Here is a 19,340-nt window from a genome sequence, read left to right as displayed (position 1 = left end):
TATTTCCTTTAAAAATTTAAAATTCAAATGTAGAAGAATCAAAAGCATTTATGGAAAAGAAAGGAAATTTCTCTTCGTTTTTGACTATAAAGTAGTTTTCTCGCTATCGGTGCTTTTCTTTTTTTCCCCTCGAAAAATTACATACTGTATGTGTTCTCAATTCAGTGACGGGTCCACATTACCACGTTTCTTTTTTTTTTCTGGCTTTCCATTTTCCAGAAACTCCTCTGTCGAATTCGTAGCTGGAACGAATCAACGAATTTTGAGGATTGAAAATCCTTCAGCGGATTTAAATTCGACGTCGACGCTCTAAAAGCAATTTCCCGTTCCTGTGCACATCAGCGTTCAGAATGCAAAATGATGCACTTTCGTGTGTTGCATGTGAACTCCTGAACTGAACCAACTCTTCAGATTCCCAAAATATCTACAAATTGCAGAAATTCGATTAGAATCGCCTCGGGTGATTTTACGGGTTTCGGTTTTGGATTTCAGTTAGGAAGCCCCGGGGGAAATAGAAAAATTTCCACGCGAAATCACTTTCAACAATCTCTCTACGTTTTGTGCAACGCTGGAGCTGCTTCCTGGAGTGTCAGGACCCCCCTCCCTCCCCCTTCCCTTTACAATTCCCTGAATAAGGATTAGTAGCCGCAGAGCAGCGTAGCGAAGGAGCTGAACGACAGCCACCACCACATTTGACCTGCTATCGATAATGAAAACAGTGTGCCATAGGTATACGGTATACTGTATTGTACACATATATTGTACTGACAGAACTGATTCGATCAATATGGCTGATTTTTGATCATCGATGTGACTGTTTCGAATGTGTTTATTTCTTTAAAATATATGTGAAAAAATCCTTTAAAAACATAAATATATGTGGAAAAAATATGTGAGTATGTAAAATATGCAAAAAATATAACATTTATGTGGAAAAATTCCTGAAATGACTCGAAAAAATCTCTCAAATTAAGCTAATCATCGGACCGAACGCTAGATAACGGATACGAGTGAATTTCTGTGGATGCGTCGCGGCTCCTCGGATGAACACATAAGTGGTAGAAGCTACATATTTATTAAATTTTCTTTGCATCAAATATATTGTTATATTCGATGTTCTCTCTGAAAAAAAATTTTATCGTTCTTAAAATCCCTTTCAAATGTCTCCCCCTCACTGAATCATTAAAATATTGATTGGCGTAATGAATAGGCTGTTTTTTTTTCATTCGTGCACTCACTGCACGAGTTTCGTTCAAATTATTCGAACTTAGTATTATTTATACTTCAAATAAGCTCTCGTTTCTCTAGTTCACTTTCCTACTTTTTCATTTAAAGGAAAAGAAAAACATCGCGGAACTCATTTTGTAGATCATTGGAAACTTTTCCGGGTAAACTAAACTTTTCATATTCTTATTCATATACAAATTTTATGCGCAAAAAATCCAGGATAGCCACAAACCAATGGCGAAGAATGAAATCCTTTAATTAGTGTCATCATTCATCCAAAAAAAAAAACAGGGTTTCCAATTTTTCAAAGAAGTCTCGAGGGGATTTCTTGCATTTCTCCACTACTACGACTCGATGAGTACAAGTAGTGATATGGGCTTAATTCCTCTTCCGGATAAAATTAATCCAGGTTACGAGCGACAGTGTAGGAAATACATCATAAACCCTCCCTCCGTATTTGGTGCATTTAAAAATTCACCCGTAGAAATGGTCCGAGAAACTTGTAAATCAAAGTGGTTGGAAAAATCCTCAAAAATTCTTTTCCAAGAATTTTTAAGGATTTTTTAAGTTGAAATTTGAATTTGACTCACAAAAACACTTTTTTTAAGCAGTATTTCGCGCACACACACGTTCTCGATTATTTTGTTATTGTGTTTCGTTATTTTGTTATTTTTGAGGCGAGGGATGCGAGTGAATCTTCCCGGATGCGTCGCGGTCCTACGGGTGAACATAAGTGACGAGTACTACCCATTAATGCGTGAGTATGTACTGCAAGCGACTGAGTTTTTGTGAGTGCGTCGCGGTTCGCTGGATGGACATGATTGGCGATGACTATTCATGGAAATTTCCCCACAGTCGCACAGAACTTCGAATTTTTGAATTTATCCTGAAGAAACTTCTAACGCATATGAAATTTCCTATAAATCGTGGCCTATCGCTTTTAACCGGTTATACGCGGCAAGTGACGGATACGATTGAATTCCTGTGGACGCGTCGCGGTCTTTCCGGTGAATATAAGTTATGAGAACTATTTATGGAACTTTTTTGGATCAAATATATTGCTATTTTCGTTATGTTATTTTCAAAGAAATTTTTATTGTGATTAAAATCGCTTTTAAATATTCCCCCTTCGCGAATGTTCTAGGGGTTTTTTTTTCGGCGTAGCGTTGAGGAGAACGTGATGCGACACACTTCCCTGTTGTATCATAAATAATGTTCGTTCGTTCGTTCACTTCACTAATTGCCTCACCACCACCACCCTACTGTGCGCTGTTTTATTGATGGCGGCTATCCAGTAATGATCCACGTTCATCATTCCAGACATCACCATTCATTCATTCATTCATTCGTTCGTTCATTTCATCAGTAGATTTGAAGAAATTAGTACTATGATTAACATGGTAAGTGAGAGACAGGCGTGAGCATGAGCGCAATTACCGTCGCGCGTAATCCCGGGAAATCCTCTGAGAGAAATCCACAATTACGAGTGAGACGAGTCTGACGACGAATACTCGCAGCAGCAGCAGCAGTTGAAGTGCACATTGCTCCTAATAGCCGTACGTACATTTAGTTCCCATGACGAAAACCTTACACAACTAGAAAATTCCCCCAAAATTACCACCCCGGATGCCACCACTAATCCATGACGAAGCAGTTAATTAGCAATTAATCTTCTTTTTTTCGTGCGGATCATTTGAAAGAATCATTTGAAAAATTTTAAATTGAGCCTTGGAAATACAGGAATGCGGCATAAATAGTAGTTGTAACGATATTTATAGGATCACAAGTAGTTGTTGCTAATCGGCACGCTTAACATCAATTTTAAATAAATAATATAATAAATAATATGATAAAACATCAATTTTAAATAAATAATATAATAAAACATCAATTTTAAATAAATAATAAAATAAATAATACAATGGCCAATACAAAGATAAATATGGTCATTTTTTCGCGCATCATTTTCTCTTCAAGCATTCATCATCACCATGTGACAGAGGTTCAGTAGATCAAATTATTTTTAATAATACATAATAATAAGAATATAATAAATAATATACTTACTTTAACTTAAATTATTATCATTATATTATTATATTATATTTTATCACTAGGTTATAAGTTATTAACTTTAACCTAAATTCTTTTTAAGTCTTATGGTTAACTTCACAACTTTCGTTCCCAATTTTTATTGTTCTGAAAATATTTCTCGGATGAAAGTTTACCTAGAAAATAGATCTTAATCGTATAAAAAAAGTTGCCAATTATTTTTTCAACATTTCGAATTAAAGTCCCGAACCTAGGAAATGGATAAATTTAAACAAAATCGTTACTCACTGTACAAAAAAAGTTGACAAAGTAGTTTTTCCTTAATTTTCTAAAACCATTATTTTTTTTCACGAATAATTTTATTAAGTAACTTAATTAACTATATCTATGTATTGAGATATTTTGGATCCTTACATTATTTCTGGATATTCTTAAGTTCTTAATTTTAAATTTCTTTTTTTTTTCTCATTAATTTTAAAGCGGAACCAAGTACTATTCATGGACCACGACATTACTTCGAGCAATTTTTTATAATTTTTTTTTCTGCATCTGAGAAAAAGACCGGCATAAGACATATTCTGCCCGTGTAGAGAATTTGTATAGCTTTATGGAAAAAGTTTTTTTTTCTAGAACGAAAAAACTTTCCGTGGAAACATTTTGTGGTTGAGATTGAAATTCGGAGAAGACGAGAGGGAATTCAGTTAATGAATTGAATTTAATTTTGAAACGAAATGTCTCGCCCTTTGCTGTTTTTGTCTTACTTTCCATCAATAAAAAGCTATTATTCTAAAATAGATTGAAATCTGATTAGGGAAAAAAATGCAAAAATTTAAATTGCTATAAATTTTAGGGTCATGGTTAAAAAATGTTATTAATCGTACGAAAAAAAACTAATCTCCTTTATAGCTTTTGAGCTTGAAAAAAAAGCTTAGAAAAATTCACCACCTGAAAGTTTATATCTATTTAAAATTTATACCATAACAAATAAAGAAAAATTAAAAATTGACGCCAAACTGAAAAACTTAACTGAAAAGGTTCGATACATTTCATCAGAGATTATTGATAGTATCAAAAATCGACGCCTACTCTAAATTTTGCTCGAAAAAAAGACCAATAATAAGATATTTTTCCAAGAATATTTCACATAAATTAAATTAATGAAAGTAATATTTTCTGGAAAGAAACATTTTCACGATTTAATACAATAGGGTACATTTATATGTAAAAATAAAATATAAATTAAAATAATCCATATGTAAAAAACATACAATATTATATATATAATATTTGTTATATTATTAGTTATTTGAGAACATATTTTGTCATTGAATTTATTACATATAATATTTCATTAAGAAATATTTCACTATCTAGAAAAGTAGCAGTAGCTTAGTTCTGGAAAAACTCATAATTCCTCCAACTCATATTTTCCTTTCAAAATCTTCGCAATGTGAGAATTTCATCACTTTTAAAAAAAATTTTTGTAACGCCCTTTAATAAACGCTGCCTAAAGAGACGTTTCATCCAAGTCTTTCAGCGCTAAACTAAAAAAAAGTTATTTTTAGGTAATCATTCAAACTTTTCGTGTTTTGGAACACATGGCACACGTCTTCTATTGTGTTTGCCAGTAGAAAACATCATTATGTGGACTTTTTTTTCTCTAAAAATCGAATAGAGGTTGAATCTGTTGAGCAAAACATTGTTGACGTAAACACGAAAGCAATTAATCTTTTTTATTCACGGGTCATTAGAAAAATTAGAAATTGAGTTGGATGAGTAAATTAAACAAGAAATTTTTTAGAAGTAAATTAATTAAAATTAAAATTATAATTAAGTTGATTTATAAATAATCACGATTTATATTTTAGAACTAAATTAATTAAAATTAAAATTAAAATTAAGTTGATTTATAAATTGTCACTGTTAATATAGATTGTGCTATAAATAAATATAATGTCAATAAAATAAATAATAACGTATAAAATAAATGTAAATTATACTATTACAATATATATATATATATAAGTTATATAAAACTTAAATTAATTTTAGAAAGTTAAATAAAAGTAAAACAGAAAAAAAAAACGCTATTCTCAGAAAGTAATCTATACTGGTTGAATTCTATAGTAATCTATAGTAATCTTCTCTGGTTGAATTAACGTTGAATGAAAAAAAAACGAATAAATATTATTCTCAACAAATTTTTTCAACAAATAAAAGTTGGAATTTCTCAATCGTTTCACCTGAGACCCCAGGATTCGATCGTTCTTTGCTTGGAGAGACGTTTCCACCGCTTCCTTCCAGGAATGAACGTGTCTCAGGAAATTTTTAGCAAATAGTAGTTGAAATTTCTCAATCTTCCACTGTAACCCGCCACCCCAGGATTCAATCGTTCTTTGCTCGGAGAAACGTTTCCGGCACTCTCCAGGAACGAGCATATCTCAGCAAATTTTTTCAACAAATAAAAGTTGAAATTTCTCAATTCTTTCACCCGTCACCCCAGGATTCAATCGTTCTTTGCTCGGAGAAACGTTTCCGGCACTCTCCAGGAACGAGCATATCTCAGCAAATTTTTTCAACAAATAAAAGTTGAAATTTCTCAATTCTTTCACCCGTCACCCCAGGATTCAATCGTTCTTTGCTCGGAGAAACGTTTCCGGCACTCTCCAGGAACGAGCATATCTCAGCAAATTTTTTCAACAAATAAAAGTTGAAATTTCTCAATTCTTTCACCCGTCACCCCAGGATTCAATCGTTCTTTGCTCGGAGAAACGTTTCCGGCACTCTCCAGGAACGAGCATGTCTCAGCAAATTTTTTCAACAAATAAAAGTTGAAATTTCACAATTTTTTCGCTCGGCACCCCAAGATTCAATCGTTCTTTCCTTCGAGAAACGTTTCCGCCGGCACCTCGGCATCCACCGCGTAAAAGCACAGCGCATAAAGAGGTGCGCTGTTGCTGTTGAATTGGTAATTGCGCATCGTCGCACGAACGAACGAAGAACTACTTGCACGAACGAAATCGGTCGACTCGAGAATTTGATGTGTGTGTGTGCGTGCGCGGGAATTCAATTGTGAAATAAAATTAGATTTTACCCCGAAATTTCCAAATTAGACTACATACATTATCTCTACATTACTTTATTTATTTTGATTTATTTATTTTTATTATTTATTTCGAAAATTTTTGGAGGAATTTCTCGGGATTTTCTTTTCGAAAAAATAGATAAGAGATAGAAAACCATACAAATAGACAAATAGATGAGAAAAATAAATAGGAAAAGAAAAAAGAAAAATAGAAAAAGATAAGTAGAAAAGAAGAAATAAATAGATATGACACTCTTCACGTGGTTATATAAGTTTTTCCATACACAAATTAAATAACAATATATTAAAATATTATATATATATATTATTTTGTTTATTTGTAAATTAATTCTTATAAAGAGGAACACCTTTTCTATGAGTTTAAATAAAAATTCAGAAATAATTATTATTAATGCGTACTAAAATGATTATTCTATTTCCAATTTTAAATTCAATTAAATTAAATATTATAAAAAAAGAGCATATTTAATATTGGTTCAAGTGAAGAATCAGTTTAAAAAAACTTTACTATTTAATATTAAATGTACTATCCCACTTTGAATTTAAATTTAAATAATTAATATTTTAAAATTATTATTTTATTGCAAGTACTTACTCTTGAAAATTAAGTTGTTTAAAAATGTTGAAATGTGTGAAAGAAAAAAAAATCGGAAAAAATCGAAAGAAAAAAGAAATGTGTTTAGAAGTAAACTGCAAAAGAATGTATGTTATATAACAAGTAGAAATCTACAACAATTAATTAATTATAATTACAATAATTGTAATACCGTACTAATATCGTATAAACATGTTAGTATAAAAATTACTTAGAATTACAGAATTAGAATTAGAGCTTAGAATTACAAAAAATGTAAAAAAATAAAAATTAGAACTTAGAATTGCAAATCACAGAGTTTATTTTCACATATAAATATACAGTAATTTAAAATTTGAAATTCAGAGGTTTTCAACGTTTCTAGCGTGAATTTCTAGGCCCCAGGCCCGCCCATTTTCTTCCACTTTTTTCTCTTCTTTCTCTTCTTTCTCTTTTTCCTAATCTCCTCCATTTTTGTTCCTCTCTTCAACCCCAAGAAGAACCCCCCCCCCCACGTGCAGCATCAAAGGAGCTGAGCAGCAGCAATTGAAGATGGAGGTCTTTTCATCGACGAAAAATTCCTGAATAATTTCCACCAAGAAAAACGTCAATTGGTGGCCATTGTTACGGCTTTCATAGAATAATTTCCTTTAGAACGGACATGTATAGCGCAATATTGTTGGAAAACGTTTATAATTTTTGCCAAGGGTGGAAAAACGAGAAAAACTCAACGCATAAATCGTGAGGTTCGCTCATATGATTTCATACCGGGAGAATATTTTCCAAGTAGGAATCTTCCGAAGAACTCTTAGAATAACGTTTTTGTTTTCTTAAAATCTCAAAAAAAATAGCCTTAACGTGTAGTTAATAACAACGTTAATAATAAATATAAAAAAAAGAAATAAAAAAGAAATATAAGAAATAAAATAAAATATGAGAAATATTAGCGCAAGTGAATCTGACTTTTACGAAAAAAAAACGTTAATTCTTGCGAATTATAAATATAAAAAGCAACAAATAAAATAGGAAATATTCTCAAATGACAAAGAATTTTCCATCACATGAAAGTCATCGTTATGGAACACAATTTCAGTACACAAAATAGAAAAAAAATTGTGTTGGTTATAGTTGAGGCATAATAATTTGTTTTGCAATGAATTTTGAAAAAAATTCCAGCAAAAAGAAAAATTACTTTACAGCACTTCACTTGTTATTTTGAGCAGAATTCAACTTCTCGTATGACAAAAAGATAAAATACCTTTTTTTCCACTACAATCATAGTAAAAGGGGTAATCATAGTAAATCATAGTAAATACAATCATCTTTGAAAAAAAATCAAGCAAAAAAAGAAAGAAAGAAAACATTTGTTTTCACAACAATCATAGCAAAACTTCACCTACGTACGATGTAAAATAATTCGTCAGAATTTTTTTTTTCCAGTGAAAAATTCTCGTCTAAAATCGTACCCTTTTTATTTTTTTTGGCAAAAATTATTCTATGATTTATATGCCACGCGTTTCAACCCCTCTTTATGGTGAAGGTAGTGCTCCTCTTTCCCCTAAATCCTAGACTAAACGGGACCTTTCCTCCTTAACATCCCAGATAATTCCCAAAGTATACTGTATCAAAAAAATTGCATGGTGATAAATTAGCGATAGCGTCAAGAACTTCGCGTAGACGATTTCAGGCAGGGAAAAATTAGGACAGAATTTCCTGGAAGATCGATTGGATTTCAGCTTGGACATCTATCTGAATAGCATCTGAATATACTCCTGGGACGATTATTTCTTCGTATATCAGGGAATCGCTGGAACAACACGAGAATGACGGATTAAAGAGTGTGGATAAAGTGGGTCCTCTAGCTATCTAGGATTTAATTCCCACGAAATGCACTTATTCTGTCATTCGGAGAAAAAAATTATGATGGAAAATATCCGAAGCCGTTTTCATTTCTTTTTTCAAAAAAAAAAATAAAAATTCCCCCGATTTAATCCAACAATTCTAATATGTTTGAATGTTTTTTTTTCTTTTGACGGCGGAGGAAAAAATGAGTTGACAAATCCGAATCTGTCAAATCCAGAACGTTTACGAAATGCAAAGAAATATTTGCAACAACAATTTACGGAACATTTGTGGACCAGACACATTCATTTTCCTCTTTCGACGAAAAAAAAACATCAAGTGACAAATTTTCGAAGCGCGAAAAGAATTCTTTTGTACGTACAAAATTTAGTGGAAAATACATCTGAAACTGATTGATAGCTGAGCGGAAGAAGCGATTCTAAGAATTTCGAGAAAAAAACAAGTATAAAATAGAAAATAGAAAAATCTAGAAAATAAAAAATTATAGAAAAATTTCTTTTTCCGCCTTCCGGGAAACCACTCAAAAATATCCATAAAAGGTGGAAAGGTTATTTCAATGATGAATTGCTCCAGTATGCACCGACATGCTACCATTATGCTCCCATTATATCGACAAGAAAAAAATATACGATCGCCATTTCTGAGAAGAAAATGCTGTGGAGGAAAAAATATGTTCGCTATTTCTGAAAAGAAAATGCTGTGGTGGAAAAGAAAGGAAAGAAAGGAGGAAGAAAAAAAAAGAAAGAAGTTAGGAATGAAGAGCAAAAAAAGACGAATTTCTCGCTTTTTATTATAAAGTCACACATCATATCGACATTTTGTTGTTAGCATTATTTACTATATTTATTTATTTTATTCTTATTTACTATATTGATTTATATTGATTTGTTTTATTCTATATTACTACTTCTAGTTCTATATTATTACTTACTATAAAAGTCATTGTAAAATTTTTCGATAGGAAAAACTATAGAAATCATGAGTATATCGCAAAAAAAAACTTAGTTGTTAAAATTAAAAAAAAAACTTGAAAAATTATTAGCTCAATATTAAATTAAAAATTAAAAACTAATTCCCACCATTTAGTTTCCAAACGTTATTTTTATGTGCATCATTGAAAATATTCTAGAAATTTCTGCGGAAAGAACTGGTAAATATTTAAGGAGGTTCCAATGTCCCTTTCCGAAAAACTTCGATAAATATCTTTTTTCGTTTCTCAATTTTCTTCCTCTTTTCTTCACCTGTTTTCCATTATTGAAATTTCTACAAAAAAGAATTTCTAGCTCTAAAAAAATCCAAATGATCATTATTCTTTCTGGGAAACATTCAAAAGCAAACATATATAACAAACAATAACAAACAATGTAACAACAAATAATAACAAATACTCCGAATGCAGCGAAAATAAAAGATAAACAGATAGAAATAAGATATATGCATGCATTTTAAATCTTAAAAGATACAGTATATGTCATATATTTTTTTAAAATACAAACAAATATGTATATATAAAAAATGTAATAATAAATATAAATATACAGAGCAAAACATATTAAAATTTTGTTTCTAAATTTATAAGCACAATTTCATAAAAATAAAAATGAAATGAGTTGTGATTTTTAACAAACATATATTTTATGCACATTTTACCATTGGTTTTGACATGACACTGATTGTATGTAGTAAATAGATAAATAAATAAATAAACAAATAAGTAAATAAATAAATAAACATGAAGTAGATAAGCGAATAGAACAAAAATGAAATAAATAAAAGTTCCAATACCATATTCGATAATATCAAATACTTAAGTATATTTCTGTTTATTTATTTTTTACATCATAGCTATTAATATCTATTATTAGTTAATTGATTAATTTGTTTATTTATTTATTTATATTCTAAAAGGTCATGAAATAGACGTGTGAATAAAAGAAAAATAAAATAAATAAACGTTCCGACAATCTCCAAGTCCTCTCTTCTTAAAACCTCGGCATTTGGGTGTGTATTTTCTTCTTGAAACGTTCCAGCGTCTAGGTGATGACCTCATCATATTTCTGTTTATTTATAAATTTTAATATTTTAAAAAGATACGAAATAGTCACGTGAATGGAAAAGAAATGAAATGAACAAAGGTTCCGACGTCCGTTGTGGGGTCTTAGCGCATATTCCTGTCTATTTATAAACGTTAGTATTTTATAACTAAAATTAATTAAAAATTAATAAATGAAATAAATTAATAATTGTAATTAAATTAATTAAAAAGATACGAAATAGACAAGTGAGTGGAAAAGAATGAAATAAACAAAGGTTCCTACGTCCGTCGTAGGACCCCAGCGCATATTTTTGTCTATTTTTAAAAAATTCTCTTTTTTTTTTCCATCCCCCGCATTCCATGCAATCTCTGTTATCCACGCCGTTTCGTGCTTATCCTCTTGCACCGCAGGGGAACATGTAACGTCGATGACAGGCACACATATGCGTTTCTCGCTCGTCGTCCTCATCCTCGACCTCGTCCTCGTCCTCGTCGTGGCGTTGTCGTCGACGTTGTAATGTGACAACAAGATGAGAGGACGAGGCGTTTTCAGCGACGACCGAGAACAGAAAAAAAATTGCTCGTCGGTCGTTGGGGCCCGGCGGCCCACGTCACGGACCATAAACTGCGATTAGCGGGGGACTTCGTGTCCATTTATGGAGCGTCCCGGAATTTTTTCCGGAGTTCTTCGTCGCTCGCTCGTTGCTGCGCTTAGGTGCGCTTTCATCGTCTTTACGGTAAATCAAAAGATCCTCGACGTGGTGGGGGGTGGAAAAAAAAACAAGTCCTCTGATGCTTGCGATTGCGGGGCAACGAATTAAACGCTACGAACAAGACAAGACGTCACTTTTCCCACCCGCCTGCCTCGGATAATCGAGTGCAAAGATCGCAAAAACGAAGCAATTCCCCTGCAGATATTTCGTCTTCATTTTTCAAATACGCAATTTAAGCAATAAATTGGAAGCGAAATCCCCCCGAAAAAAGAAGAAATATTGGGCTGTTGCATAAATATTAAGGATAAGTGTCTGGGATTTTTTAAGCTGTAAGATTTTTTTTTCACTACAAAAATCCTACAGTTTATCTGTAAGCACTCAATCAAGTTTACGGATAAGAATTTACGTTCAACTATATATTCATTTATAGTTTTCCTATTTAAATTCAACAATTCAATTTTCAATTTTTAACAACCTTTTATAATTTTTAATAATAATTACTCCTTATATTTTAATATTCTTAACTTGTATGGACTACAATTAATAAGACGGATAATAGTGGCTATAAATAACAACTGCAAAAATTCTACATAAATAATTTCGTGTTGTATTCTTCTCTTTTTTTTGAAAAAGAACCCAAAACTCGCTTTTTTCATTTCAATCTTCTAGAAAATGTACTAAAGTCAATTTTTACATGATTTTTTTCATATCTACATGAGTCTTAAGAAAGGATACTGTAGAAGGTCGCCTACCTCGCTTATTTGTAATTTGTCTTCTCTAGAAAAGCAAAAAACGAAAAAAAAAACAGAAAAAACGGAAAAAAACGAATTGAACCTAGCAAATAAGAAACATTATTAATCGGGTGATTTTTTCAAAAAAAAAACCTCTACAGAATGAAAGGCTAAAATTGTGTGCTTTCTTGTTTTTTCCAGAAAAAAAAAATTGAAAAAACTAGTTAAATCAATCCTTACGTGTAAAAAAGATTTAAAAATAGAGTAGTTTTCTTCCGGAAGAAAAGAACTCCCACAAAATGAAAAGCATCAAAATCCAGATCATATGGTATCATCATATGGTTTCAATCATGTTTTTAATTAGAGTATCGAGGTTATTTTCGAAAACGAGAAAAATAACAGAAGCTACGTGGCGCAATTGGGAAGAGGTTCGGCTGCGACCGTACAGTTGATGGTTCGGAACCGCCCCGAAGGAAACCAAGCCTTTCATCCTTCCGAAGTTAATAAATTGGTATCAGGCTTGTCTGAAAGGATAAATACATTGGTTTGGTGCATCGGTTAGCTACCGCAAGTCATAGTATAGGCCTAACACACACCCGCTTATAAACCTCATGGTGACCCTGAATTGTCAGTCGAATGTGAAGGTGGGTCTTGAGCGGATTGAGCGAACGTGACGTAGATTTTATTCTTTGTCTTTGAGAAATGAGAGCTACGAGGGTGGGATCTCTTCGGTCCACCACATTGAATGCCATAAACACCATCCCTATTCAACACCCTGCACCAGTCTCGCATTCCTAAGGTGGTGGAATCCATGGAAACGTCCGGAAGCGTAGACAAAGCATAGGGAATTCCTTTGTCTTTTAAAGTTAATCTACGAGAAAAAAAAACACAAAGAACTTCCGGACATGAAAACGTGATTTCTAAGAGAGAAAGGAAAAGAAAGAAAAAGAGAAAAAAAATAAAATTCTAAGGTAAAATGATCATAAGACTTTAGTTTCGGGTTAGTTCCTGGCTGAATTTTCACAAATTTTCTCCTCAGGATTTCCACTGCGCTCATCTCGTCCACTAAGACTGCGCAATTTTTGCGTTTATTTCATTTTTTCTGAATCAATTTACTGATTTTCACCATTTTTTTTCACTTTTTTGAATTCCGATTCTCACCTTTTCTTTCTCACGATCGGAAAGGGTTCACTTTTTTGATAGAGTTGTCTCATCTTTTACTTCAAAAAAAAAAATCCTTGAAATGGACATGAGGAATTTTTCAGTAGATTTATATTTTAAGGGATTTACTTGAGAGTGAATTCTCTGGAAATATCGGATTGAGTTTCTAAGTTTAAAAAAAACTGTATAGAACTTCTATACCGAAATATTTAAAGCTCTAAATTTTATGGGCAACAATTATGTGGAAAAAATCCTGAGAATGCGAAATTTTTCCGAGATATCCTGGAGCATCCACTGGGAAATAGAGAAGTGAAGCAGAATAGACAGAGGTTATGGGTCCCATGTGAAAAAAAGAGAGGAAGAAATCCGAGAAGGAAAATCAGCCGAACTCAAAAAATTCACATTAAAAAATGGAAACAGAGATAAATCAGAAGTTTCTCCCTCAGAAGCAAAAAAAAAGAGCAAATCCAGAAATGTGCTTCGGAAAAAACGATTTCCGAAAATCTCTTAACGACACAAAGAGACATTTAATGCAATGTGAAATGCTCTTATTACAGAAAAACGGAGCTGAGCATCCTGGAACATCTGGAAATATTCCCAACATTTTCAGATATGCAGAAATTAGTCGAGCTATAGAGAATTTGATAAACTATACACAGTAAAGAAGAATTTCTAGGTCCAGAAAACTTGGGGAAATTTTTTTTTCAAGCGAATTAAGTAATAAGGAAAAAAATAAATTGTTATTGATTATTCAATTATTTCACCTCATTTCTGCACTGAGTTTCGTTTTTAAAGCTGGACTGATGTTATTCGATTAGTTCAATTATTGATCGACTGTGATTCTAATCAATAATTGAAATAATCACCACATTACGGTATCCGAATATTACTGTCAGCATTCGGCCAGTTGCTTCTATAATCTTTCACATTCCTTTCGGTCCCCCTATACCGTATAACAAGGCTGAATAACAAATTTTTTATTGTTATATTATTTATCTTTTTATATTTTTCATAATTTTTTAGATATATCTTTATATTTTTATATTATTCACTGTTTCCATTTTTATACTATATTTTTATTTTTTTTTACTCAACTATGAATATTCCGAATAACTATGAATAGACAATAACAGTGAATAATAGGAAAAAATAATTAGTAGAGCATTGACAATTGGTGATCATCGATCTGTTTTCACGTTCTCACCGATTCTATAGAAGTTAATGGCGAGTATTCATAGAGTGGAATTAATGGGGCCGTCTCAGCAGAGAGATCACATGATTAAAAATCGCCCAACATTTCCATGCAACTCCTGGTTTGTTCACAAATTTCTGCATGAATAGAGTCAAAAGGCGGTCTCGGCGGACCCGTATGACCAGCCACATATACCGTAACCATACCGTATCCACCGTCACAAGTTATTTATTTATTTATTTATTCATAATGTGAATATAAAATAATCATCACGTATCGTCTCATCATGGCATAATTATCGTGAACACATCAAACGTTCAGTTCAAATTCCCACCGTTCGATGATGTCGAGTTTTTTTTCATTTTTGAATTTTTCACGGTCAATTTCAGCTAACGCTCTGCAAATGTGTTCGCTCCCCGCCCTAACTCGGGAGCAAAATCAAGCGAAAATTTATTTTTCGATGTTTTTTCTCCGACGACTGGTGATTTGCATGCGGCTTAATGCTGTTACAACAGGAAAATTCTGGAAAATTTGAGGGAACGCTGACATTTTCTCGCACATTTAAAACTGTGACATTTTATCTGATTTTCACTGAGAAGACTACAAATTCTCATTCTTTTGTGCTATGTTATACAAATATTTTACAAAATCGCAAAAAAAGGAACGTAGAGTAAAAACAGACTTCTTCTGACCTCGTGACTCCCACGAAAAACTAACCGGAACCTACTGAGTTCCATAAAAATGCGGAAATAATCGATATTCTCCGAAGTGTGGGATAGTTGGTACTAGAAAAATCTTTTTTTTAGGAAACTTCAAATAAAAACATCCAACCGCACTCTCTTATTTCTAATTCTTTATATATATTTTATTTATATATTTATTTTATTTTATTTTATTTATATCATTTATTTTATCTTATTTGTATCGCTATTTTACATCTACTGGCGAGAAAACCCTCAAATAAATTTTTTTAAAAAATAAAAAAAATTTAAACTATAGATATAATGTACAGAGAAAAGTGTTGAGGAAACCGAAAAAAAGAATACTGAGGAAACCGAAAGAAACTGGGAACCAGAACGTTGAGGAAGTCCTCTTCTGACTTATTTACTATTTCCTCACCTCAAATTCTTTGTTTACATTATTACTCATTATTTTTTATCTAGAATTTGACAAAAAGTTGATTATAAGTCACTATAAGTCGTCAAAAAAGTTTATTTTATTAACTTACTTTGTTTATTTTACTATTTTACTTTTACTTTTTACTTTCTTAAGTTTATTTTACTTTGGATCAACTATTATTTCTTGTGCTTAATTTTCTTTCTAAAAAAGGTCTGCAACAACTAACTGCATCGAAAACCTTTTGAAGAATTTCTGGATCAAATCCTAACCTGTAATAATATTTACTACCTATACACCCATAAACTACGCTATATATTACCATAAAATTATAATTATAATTCTTAAACCACCATATATTCAATGATATACAATTTTTGCAAAATGTTATAGTATTTTTATAGGATACTAAAGTACAATTTGTATCACTACATAAGTTGTATAATAATTCATATGACAACTACCTGTGATAGGGTAATATTTCACTTATTTATACCAGCATAGAAATTTGATATCTACCGTAGATCAGATTAACGACACGGCTAATAGTTAGCAACATTTCAGAGAATGCCAAAAAAAAATGTCCCGCCCCTGTAAGGTAAATATTTTCCGCTTAAATTTCTAGGAAGAAACGGAGAGAAAGGAAGAAAAAAGAGGTTTCGACGATCCTTCTCCTATACTTAAAAAAAGATTGGAAATTTAAGGAATTTTTCTGGAAAAAAAGTTTTGTGTGATGATTTTAAAATTAAAAAAAAAAGAAAAAAAGAGACAAAGAAAAAAATTATAGAATTTTTCTGGAAAAAAAGTGTTTTGTGTGATGATTTTCAGAGAAGATATAAGGAAGCAAGTCCATTTAGTCAGTTTTTTTTTCTCGAAATGAAACTCAAAAAAAAACGCTCCGAAAACATAGTTTTAATAGAGCAAAATACATCAATATTAAAAAAAGATGAACTGATATTGAAATTACTATTATTAAATAGAAACATACTAACGATTTAATAAGTAATCCTTATATAATTAGTTAATTTCATTTTTATAGTAATTTTTTTAGTTCTCCCAATTTGAAATTAATAATAATAATAATAATAATAATAATAATAATAATAATAATAGTAAACAATAATAGAAAGCAGTATTTGTTGTAGTAATAATATAAAATAATAAAATAATAATAGTGTGTAATAAAATAATATAAAATGCAAAAATAGTTCCGTTAAAATGAAAATGGATGTTGAGGTCATCAAAAATATCACAGGGCTAAGAATTGAGGCTAGGAATTGGCGAAGACTCATGTAACCCAACCTCTGGGAAGGACGTTGACCCCAGAATCACTGGATTCTTCCCACAAAGATCATCCATGAATAATAGTTAAGGATATGCGCATATCTGTAGCGGTTGTTTACGGTGACATGGTAGCCCGTAAACAACAAAAGCTGACTTCATCAAAGTAGTGAGCAGCAGCATAAAGTGAGTGACTGAATGTGTGGAGAACAACAACCGAGCGACAGAGAGCGAATGATTGCGTGTGTGTGTGGGGGGAAAAAAATATGTAGGAGAAAATAGAGAAAATAAAAGAAGAAAAAAAAAACGCTAACCTGTTCACGGTAAAATCCGCTAGATTATAGACAACACGAGGATTCTCACAATGGCATTCTTTATCGCGAATTTGTGAATCCGTACAGATCAATAGACCGGCCGGACATCGATTTGTATGATATTTCATCACGTACGGAGAAACAACCATATAAATAAAATAGAAACAATTCGCACATGCGATCGAATCGAACACGTTCGGTGAGAGGCTCTCATTGGTCGATAGACGACAGGACATCGTCGAAGATCGATTGTGATTGGTCGATCGTGTTTCTAAGATACTAACTATGTAGTATATGGATCAAAGTACTGTAGCTTGTAGATCACTATCGGCACAAATTATTTGAACTGAGAATATATAGATGGGTGTGTATGTGTGTGAGAGGTGAATGTAGGCACAAACCACGCCCATTCACAAGCCAGAGGTACGAGCGTATGAGAGAGTACGGGGAATACGGATGGCGTAGACATTGGGGAAAAAAAGGGGCGGGGTGAACCTCGTTCCGGATTAATGCCTATTGAAGGCGGCGCCAATCTTCGTTACTCTTATGAATTTCGATGGTGGTGGTGCTGCTGCAAAAGCACTTAGTTGCAGAGCGAAGAGAAAGGAAAAAAAACACACACGCACGCACGGAAATCCCCATCACTCGCTCGCTCGCTTATCCGGACGAGTTTTCGGATTCCCGCACAAAATGACCGTATTAAATGTCTCACTTTGTTTTTTCAGTGATGAAGATCTCTTTTTTTTTTCGTGATGGTCCCCACAATGCTCTACAACACTAGCACAATATAGACATAGATGATTTTCAGACGCATAGACATAGATGATTTTCTCTCGGATGGAAAAATTAGTAAAGAAAAAAATTTAGAAAAAAAAAACAATAAAAATTACTACATTGCAAACGTTTCCCTGAAGATCAGGATAAGCGAACAAGATGGAATGCCGGGCCAAAAACGTTTCGGATATACGGGATATTTTCTGAGCTGTTCCGAAAATGCTCCAAAAGTTTCCAATCATCGAAAAAAAAACCTTTTTATCTCCATTTTTCTTGCATTTATATTCGTTTTCACTTACTTTGATTGACTTTATTTCCTGTCATACTTTCTTAAAATTTTAATAAGTGTTTTTTTAGGATTCTGTGGTCCAGACAGGTTTCAAAAATTTACAGCTACCTGAATGTTCCTTCCAGCTATAAAGAAAAAAGCATCAATCCCTTAATGAGCCAAACATCTTCTTACAACCAATCAATTCATGCTACAAATGATAAAGTTTGCTACCATTTTCTGTCTTTTCTCTTATTTTTCTTCACTACCTGTCTTTTATATTTGCCAGAAAAAAAATCAAAACAAACAAAAACGAATTTCAAAAAAAAAACTAATTAAGACACCTTTCTTAAAAATTATCAGGAAGAATTATCAAAAAAAAAACTTCCATACGTGACAATTTTGACAAAAATTTTGCTGATACGTTGCAAAAAATTTTCCCACACACACTTTAAAGGTCCACATCCTTTTTCAGTTAGCCGAGTGAAAACCGTGAGAGAAATGAGAACAAGGAAATGGAAGCGACAAACGTTCTCGAGGAAGATTCAACTCAAAATAAAAAAAAATATTCAAATGAAAATAGAGAGAAGAAGTAGAGTACAATATTCAAACAAAAAATGTCTATAAAATTTGAAACATTTCTTAAAATATACCCAGAATATCTGAGGAGGAATAATAGATAATAAATAATAAATAATAAATAATAATAATAATAATAATAATAATAATAATAATAATAAGGAGAATGGATAGTAGAAAAGTGTAGAATAATGAATGAAAGAATGAATGAATAAATGAATAATAATAATAATAACGATAATAATAATAATAATAATAATAATAATAATAATAATAATAATAACGATAATAATAATAATAATAATAATAATAATAATAATAATAATAATAATAATAACAAAGAGAATGGATAGT

General features: G+C 31.9%; 1 protein-coding gene across 1 annotated transcript in view; it reads right to left on the bottom strand.

Moving 5' to 3' along the window:
* The window catches only part of RB195_011992 (uncharacterized protein), a gene marked incomplete at both ends in the record, with an annotated part of 44,867 nt that extends 27,266 nt beyond the window's left edge, over positions 1 to 17,601 (bottom strand). Inside the window, one exon of the mRNA XM_064193642.1 lies at positions 17,366 to 17,601. Coding sequence (XP_064051225.1) covers positions 17,366 to 17,601 — 236 coding nt within the window. The remainder of the gene's footprint in view (positions 1 to 17,365) is intronic.
* Positions 17,602 to 19,340: the final 1,739 nt, after the last annotated feature.

The sequence above is a fragment of the Necator americanus genome, chromosome III (genome assembly GCF_031761385.1).
Source record: "Necator americanus strain Aroian chromosome III, whole genome shotgun sequence".
In the NCBI taxonomy this organism is placed as follows: Eukaryota; Metazoa; Nematoda; class Chromadorea; order Rhabditida; family Ancylostomatidae; genus Necator; species Necator americanus.
The sequence above is the reverse complement of the archived record's forward strand: the minus strand, read 5'-3'. Positions and strand labels throughout refer to the sequence as shown.